At 37.4% G+C, this 8340-nt stretch overlaps 1 protein-coding gene across 2 annotated transcripts; it reads left to right on the top strand.

Moving 5' to 3' along the window:
* The first annotated feature begins 840 nt into the window (after positions 1–840).
* On the top strand, positions 841–5901 carry LOC143861792 (NAD(P)-binding Rossmann-fold superfamily protein). Of its 2 annotated transcripts, none has more exons than XM_077372720.1 (6): positions 841–969; positions 1086–1283; positions 1396–1512; positions 2970–3242; positions 3345–3539; positions 5318–5901. In XM_077372720.1, exons 1-5 carry the CDS (start codon positions 865–867, stop codon positions 3507–3509), a joined length of 858 nt encoding a protein of 285 aa, XP_077228835.1. In that variant the 5' UTR covers positions 841–864; the 3' UTR covers positions 3510–3539; positions 5318–5901. The 2 variants fall into 2 exon arrangements, with proteins under 2 accessions (XP_077228835.1, XP_077228834.1); XM_077372719.1 differs by having other exon boundaries at positions 5309–5901.
* The last annotated feature ends 2439 nt before the right edge of the window (positions 5902–8340 follow it).

Here is an 8340-nt window from a genome sequence, read left to right as displayed (position 1 = left end):
GAGAAGAGTCCTTGTGTTCGACGGAGCCAACAAATGAATATATGATGTTACCCCTGCTGTTCTTGAAAATGCCACCAATAACAGACTCGTCTAAGTTGTCAAGGGATCAATAGTCAATAATGTTATCAGGAGACCTTTCAAGATCGTATTCCAATTTCTAAGAATACTATCTACCAAGTAGCCCGAAAGGATTTGCTGCAAAGCCCATATAATTGCTGTGATTTTTACTTTTTTTACTCTTTTCATAAAAAAAAGAAGAAGAGAAAAGCGTTCCTGCGCTGCAGTGCCGGGAGCTTAACTGCGCTTTAGTTGTTTATAAAGCCTCCCATTGGTTCGTATAGCGGGTGCCCCTTTGTCGATTTAACTTACCACTCAAAAGCACGTGTCCAAATGAAAGAAGCCACTCTTGCAATGAATAAAGAGGCGAGTTCCACCATTACAATGAATTGCACATCAGAAATTTCAGTTTTGAGCCTATACAATGTGTCGATTTAACTGAGAACTATCATCCAACAAAAGGCTTGAACTCACATTGGGGGTGGGGGTAAAAGATCTCTAAGCTCTCTATCGGGGGAAAGAAAACACAAATAGCCCAACTGTGAATCAACGGCTCAGATTTAGAGATGTTGAAAACAAAAATATAAAGGATACTCTTGTTCGAGCAGGATCAGAAATAAATTCGGACCTTAGGATATAGATCCAATGGACACTCTCAGATCCAGCTCCAAGGCCCAAATTATGTCTATTAAGTTCGGATATTTTGGATCCATAGGATAGAACATCCGGGTCCATCCCACTCGCTGTTGACACTTGTCACATTGCAGGTCTTTGTTTCATACACATCCACGTGGTGTTCGGAAAGCCATGGCCATTTCCGTCTTCAGACACTCCTTCGCTCATCTTCGCACGCTCAAATCTTTCTCTGCAACGCCTCTCACCAAATCCCATTTCTCTATTTCAGTCTCCAAGGTAAGAGAAAAGGGGTGAAATTGAATCTTCATTCTTGGCTAGGGTTTGTTAAATTGAATCTCCCTCTCTCTCTCTCTCAGTTTTTTTTTTTTTATATGTATCTTTTGTTTACATAGATGGAGGGAATTGAAGTTACAGAAAAGGAGGAAGTAAAGGTAAACGTGACAAAGAAAGTTTTTGTGGCCGGAGCTACCGGGAATACAGGCAAAAGGATTGTGGAGCAGCTTTTGGCAAAGGGTTTTGCGGTTAGGGCGGGTGTTCTCGATTTAGAGAAGGCAAAAACTAACCTTTCGAAGGATTCAAATATGCAAATTGTAAGCATTATTATGGGATTGAAACTTGTGGCATTGTGAATTTTAATTTTAATTTGTTTAATTTGTGTCTTCTTCTTCTTCTTCTTCCTCCTTTTTTTAAATGTATCTGCAGGTTAGGGCGGATGTGACGGAAGGTCCGGATAAGTTAGTAGAAGCAATTGGTGATGCTGAAGTTGTAATTTGTGCGACGGGCTTTCGACGTTCTTGGGATTTGTTTGCTCCATGGAAGGTCAGTTACTGGAAATGGAGTTAGTTATTTAATGTTACTTGTCTCATCTAGATTTATCTTACTTTGTTCGCGTGAATGTTAACCATTTCATCTTAGAAAGTAATGATTGATTTTTCAGCTCTGTTCTTCTATGAGGTATATCATTGATCTTTAGTGGGATCTTGTTCGACCGATAGAATGTTGTTACGAAAGATGGTTGGATGGCTATATGCTAGTTAGTTGCCTCAGAGAGTTGTATCAGTGAATGGTCTTGAATTAGTGATTCAGAATGGATGTGAATGTGCATTGGTGCTTTTTGTTTCTTTCTCCTCAAATCTGCATAAGACTGTGAACAAACTACTATCGTACTTTCCTTATTTTATTCAATGCAAATATGTTTTCTCAACATGACATACGATTAGTATACCATGAGTCCATGACAGAGGTTCGAGAGACCATTGCACTAGAACTGTGAAAAGAAAGTAGGCAATCCTATGCCTAGATAAAAGAAGCATAGGGCTAAGAAATGCCACCTTAATCAATTCAATCTTTGTAACTAACAAAAAAAAAAATGCAATGTTTATAACTAACAAAAAAATAAAGTAAAAGAAACCAGGGCTTGAGAGATAACCCATGTTGTTCTTGTGCCCCTTAAAGCTCTCGTGTACTTATCATTAAGATCCGTCTTTGCTAAAATGAAGTGCAAAATTCCAATTCCTTTTGCATCGTTTCTCCTCTTTTTAAGAGTTAAAGTTTCCCATCTGTATCACTAAAATTTTTATACGTCAAAGGAAAATATACATACTTTACTTAACCTGTAAATTTTTTTAGTCTCAACCATATGTGGAAGTGTTTAGTTCTTCTAGGATTGGTCTTCTAGGTTACCTATGATCTAACCACTACAAGCTTCTTGTACCTTTTAAATAATCTGGTCCATGTTAAGGTTAACTGGGTACGGGGCGGATATTGGGTACAAAGATCAAGCGCAGTGGATCCTCTAAACCCTTGACCTGTTTCCACAGGGATCAGGTATAAGTATGATTAAATTTAAATAGTTCACGAAAATACGGTTGCTAAATACGTATTTCATAAAAAAAAATACTAGTTGCTTTTAAATCAACTGTCATGGTTCACTATAAATAATTTGTAGTCCAGAGTCAAAGCATGGGTAAATCTGGAGTTCAAGTATTGGCAAAGTGGGAGGGATGTAAAAATGACTAAAAGATAGGAATCCAATTGCTCAAATTATAGAACTCAGAGCAGAGAGCTCTTTCATCTGTCAAGAATTTGATATTCATTCATTATTTTTCTTGAATAGCCAGAAGTTCTTATTATTGCTGGTGCGTTGTTTCAGCATTACAATTTTCTTTTGGTTTAAGTTATCCCAAATTCTAGGACTTTTTGAATTCCCTGCCAGAAAAAATTTCAGGATTTATCTATTATTTCTGTTCAATAATTGGAAACTTGTATGCTTGTAGGTTGATAATTTTGGGACAGTGAACCTTGTGGAAGCATGCCGCAAAATTGGGGTGAACAGATTCATTCTAATCAGTTCCATTTTAGTCAATGGCGCTGCAATGGGTCAGATCCTTAATCCGGCGTACATCATTCTAAATGTACTTGGACTCACTTTGATTGCCAAGCTACAGGCAGAGCAGTATATCAGGAAATCTGGTATAAACTATACAATTATTAGGCCTGGTGGGCTAAGAAATGACCCGCCTACTGGAAATATAGTCATGGAACCTGAGGTGCACATGGTTCAGATCTCCTGTTTGTGTTTTATATGCTACCTTATATACTAAAATCTTGGTTGGTTCATGCTTGTTTCTCTCTGATTTTTTGTTCTGCAGGATACTCTTTACGAAGGTTCCATATCCAGAGACCAGGTTGGAGAAGTTGCTGTTGAGGCATTATTGCACCCAGAGTCTTATTACAAAGTGGTGGAGATAGTTTCTCGTGTTGAAGCCCCCAAACGTGCATTTGAAGATCTATTTGGCGCTATTAAGCAAGGTTGATTTGAATACAAATCAGAAGGCCTGAATGTGGTATGTGATTTGATGTCTCTAATTTTGTTTGTTCCCCTTCCCTGTGATTTGTATACAGTATATGTCCTCACCGAGCATACCGGATAAATCTAAACATGTCAAATATTGTTTACCTCAGCCATGTTCACAATCCGTACTAGTAGGACATAAATAGTTAATGGTGATGGGCATGTCAATGTGTTTAAAGATGCTGAATTTTTAAGAGAGCTCCCTATGAGAAGTATTTGGACCATGATCCTTGGGATGAAAGCCATACAGCCCTAAGAGATCTAGTATTAAAAAAAATAAAATAATACTGCCTGATTATTAAGGGTTATGCCAAACTGTTCAGAGCTTTGCTCCTCATATGTAAATAATGAAAATGACAAAGGCCAAAGAAAATAGTTGAACCTATATTTAGATTCAATTTAGATAGTTCACAAAGTAAGTTGTCCAGGGACTCTCTGATGCGGTAGAAACTTGAAATGGCAGATCACTGTCTTGCCCTAGAAGAAGAGAGATCACCATCTCCCTTTGATGATTAAAAAAACCTTGAATCCACAAGGAAGATAAGAGAATAACCGAAACTATTTTGTTATTCGAGAAATTATATAATGAAGGGCTGTATGAACACTTATTTGAGTACGGCAGAAGTACCACTCTTGATATTTGATTCAACAGCAGCTCCTCAAAAGGAGCTGCTGTTGGATCAAATATCAAGGATGGGACTTCTACCGTACTCCAATAACTGCAATAAGTGTTCATAAGGCCCTTCATCATATAAAAACTCTTGTTATTCAATGAAAGATGATTTTTACACACAACGACGTCTCATGTTTGTAGACTTTCAAACTCTATTTTTTTTAACGGTATAGACTTTCAAACCTTCTTTGCCTTATTCAACTAAAACAAATCTCCTCTATTCAAAATCTAGCTAGGAGTAGGACTCTTTACTATAATTCTGACTTCTAATTACAGTAAGACTAAGAAAACAAAAGGAGAAAGGAGAAAAAGAAAAAAGAAAAAAGAAAACAAGGAAAACTGTCCTACATCACCCATGCATTTGGTTTTCTACTGGGAACACCATAAATTCAAAGTGGATGCAGATGAAACTGTTTGTATAAGTATCACATTTGCCCCACCTTTTCATTTCTTGCTATTTCCCCTGCTTGACAGTTCCAAATTGCATCACTTAAGACTTTAGCAAAGATGTCAATCTGAAACCAAAATTTATGTTCTTTCCCTTGGCTGTAAAATAAATCACTCAACATTTCAGGATTTTCAGCGTTGGGCATTATGATGGACTTTCTTGGCTTTTTAGGTTTATATAAACTGAATATCTGTGGTATACTTTTGCCAAATCGTTTATGAGTTTTTTGCAACATACATGTTTTAAAATCCATATCTGCCCATTTCCTAGAAATTTGCAAAATATGCAGCATTTCCAAATTTGGGTCAAATGCCAATTTTTCGCAGTGCGATTGAATTTCCATTCCATTGTCGGCCAACAACTTAAAAATAACTGAATCTTAAACAATAAAACCATGTTGAGAATGAAAAATAGAGTGTTCTCTGTTCACACCCTTCCACTTCATTCGTTCACAAAATCACGAGAATGCTGATATGTTCTCCTCTTTGAGAATCTGCTCCTATGTTCTCGGCTTCAATGTAAATTTCCAACTGCTACTCCACCTTTTGCCTATATGTTAATGTTTCCTCGAGATTGACTCTTCTTCTTCGTCAATGATTGACTCTTCTTCCTCGAGATTGACTCTTCTTCTTCTTATAAGATGGCTCAGGGGCTATTTGATTCCTCCGTGGAGATTTCTTAGTTTCTTTGATGAGATAAAAGACATATCGGAAGGGCTTTCGGTTTTATATCAGCATGCGAGAAGATCTGCTAATGCTATGGCAGATAAGTTGGCAAAAGATGGAGTTTCTAAGCAGGTTTTAGAGTTTTTTTATTTTTTACCGCCCTAATTGTATAATTGCGGGGTTGTCTCTGTCTTTCTTGGTTTGTATCTATGTCTTTGTACTTGAAGGGGGACCTTCTCAGTCTTCTTTTAATGAATTCTGTTACCATTCAAAAAAAAAAAAAATGTGTGGGCTAAGTTGGTAGCACAATGGAGTCATAAACATGCACATGTGCCTCACTGGTGCACTTTAGTGTATCTGAGAAGGCACTCACTAAAAGAGAATAAGTGATGGTGGACCATCTACAAAAAGGTCGCCAAGAGAATATCCGTTGTTTAAGTGACATTCTTTTATTTATTTTTTTCATTTTTTTAATTAAATCTTTGTAAGCTTGCATTAATGTGTTGTAACAATATGGAGTGTTATGTGCCTATCTCTCATTAAAGGAAAGCACCAAGTTAGTTGTACCCATGTCCCCTCTTGTCTTCTCTCATCATGTGTTATCGAAGTAATTATACTGATCCCCCCTCCCACAAATTGTCTTGCATCAGTTAGTATTAGAGTAAAAAAAAGGGGTTCACCATGCTGCAGTAAGGTTCCCACAGGGAGGATGACATATGTGCAAAAGAATGAAACATTGTTTCTATTTCAGCGGTATCTCTGAGCTTTTGTTTCTAGAGAAGTGTGACTCATTTCTAGTTTGGTGGTGTGACTCTATTGAGAATCTATCTAGATTTGTGAAATGCCCTTTTATTTTGAATTTAACTTGGAACTATGTTGGGACGAAGCTGTAAAACAGAAAGATCTTTGAGGAATGGATGGACTATTGCTCGAGGATCCCTGGGACGGTGCTGCAAGATAGAAGGATCTCTGGGAATTTCACTTAAGTTGAATTCGAATGCTCTATTAGTTGCCATTATTAGATATCTCTAATATTAAACCCCCAAAATGATCCCATGCTACCAATATTTACTAAAGAAGACATTCCAGTTGCCTGGCCAATACAGGAGACTATGTATTTGGATATCAATTATTTATTTTAATTTGATATTGAACTATCAATGTTGGGGTCCATCTACTCTTGCATCTCAGTGACTCTGCATTTGCTTACAGTCAAAACACTCAATAAACACATCTCATAATGAAAGTGAGTGAACCCAGGAATTATTTGCATTGATTTCGAAAATGCAGATACAATGTGATCATCACTTAAATATTCAAATTATCTTTCAAGACCAAAATTTGAAAACCATAGACACCCAGAAATCAGTGAACCAACAAAACCATTTACAAAAGAATTTGAGAACCCCCATCAAACTTCAAAATCAATGAAAAAAGAAACAGAAAAGAAGTGAAGAAGACCAAACTCAAAAGAACCATGCCACCATAGAACCCACCACTGCAGCAATGGCTGGCGCACTCAAAGCCACTGCTCCATTTTGCATTGCTGGCGATGGGGCAATCTAACCAACATCTTCTGTGATAGCCTCAGTTCCAAATGCTGCAAAATTCAGAAGAACCATACTGAAGATGGCAAAAGCCAGGGCTAACCTGCAACACTCCATTTTTCACTTGGATATGGAAGGTCAGGAGGTATTATGTTGTGGTAGCAATGTAGGAGAAGAGGCTTTGAGTTGCAGAGAGAAGGGGGTGAATGTATTTAAAGGTGGGGATTTGTAGTAGAGAAGAATATGCCAGCTTTCTTTGTTGTGTTGGGACAACTGTAAACAGAATCATTTGAGGAGGTGGGCTGTCAATCTAGTCATATTTCACTGGTCTCTAACCAGACTGGATTATAGTACTACCATATTGGTAGATAACTAATACATATATTGTTTTTAAGGAAAAGATACCAGGTAGGTAGGTTGTATTTTCAAGCGGGCAACATGGGTTTCAATGATTGCCACTGCTGTCCGTTGTTTAATTTTTTCGTGAAGAAGACTGGTCAGAGTATGGTGCCACATGTGTGTACGTGCGTGTTGCGTGTGTGTGTGTGTGAAAGGGCCATATAAACAGTAGCCTTCTAATGTAGCCAACAGGGATGTGCAGTGAGAAATTTTAGCACCAGACTAGTAATTGGAAAATGGGAGTTTTTTCCTTAAATTGGGTTGCCACCTTTGATATTTGATCCAACGACAGCACACTTTTAAGAGGCTGTCATTAGATCAAATATCAAGGGGCGCCTTGAGTATGGACACCATATAAGTTCATGGAAAGTGGCATGAATAGATGTAATATTACCACATATTGCCATGGCATGGGTACTAAAATATAGGGATGTGTTCGTCATTTTATCATAGAGGTGGTGATACTATAGCCATGAAAAATCTTCATTAATATATTTTAAATTTAGGGAGATAATTTTTTCGCCAACCCCCGTGTTGGATTTTGCGCCCCACTTTTTCAAGTGAATCATGGGCAGACTTTAACGCTTTTTGACGTCAAATCATGTTAAATGAGGACACATGCTCCTAAAGGGGGGCGAGAAAATCATCGCCCTAAATTTATATCCTTCATGTGTGTGGGTATTGGCATCATCACACTCAAATTATGTTATTTTAATGGCAGAAAAATCTTATATTTTTTGGTATTTTTAGGTGAAACTTTTGCATTGAGATTAGTGTTAAGATATTATAGAAGGTCTTGATTGTAGTTGGGATCTATATTTTGTAATTGTAATATGGCATATAACTTACTTTTCTTGTTTGCATTCGCTTATGAATGTAGCCACATAATTTCTTCAAAATTGTAGATGAGAGATAAGAGAAGAAGCGGATCAGCTGTCGTTTTCTGATTTCTCACCCTTCTTTCCGTCATCAAGAGAGTAGCAGATCATCCCATGTTTGCAAATTTTAGAAATCTCAGGATGAGGGATAGATTCTAAAACCTGAATTTATTACTTAAAATC

This window comes from Tasmannia lanceolata, unplaced genomic scaffold, assembly GCF_043159265.1.
Source record: "Tasmannia lanceolata isolate RefF3 unplaced genomic scaffold, GAP_Taslan_0.1 ptg000037l, whole genome shotgun sequence".
Lineage (NCBI taxonomy): Eukaryota > Viridiplantae > Streptophyta > Magnoliopsida > Canellales > Winteraceae > Tasmannia > Tasmannia lanceolata.
Note: the sequence above shows the minus strand (reverse complement) of the source record. Positions and strands in the feature narration are given on the sequence as shown.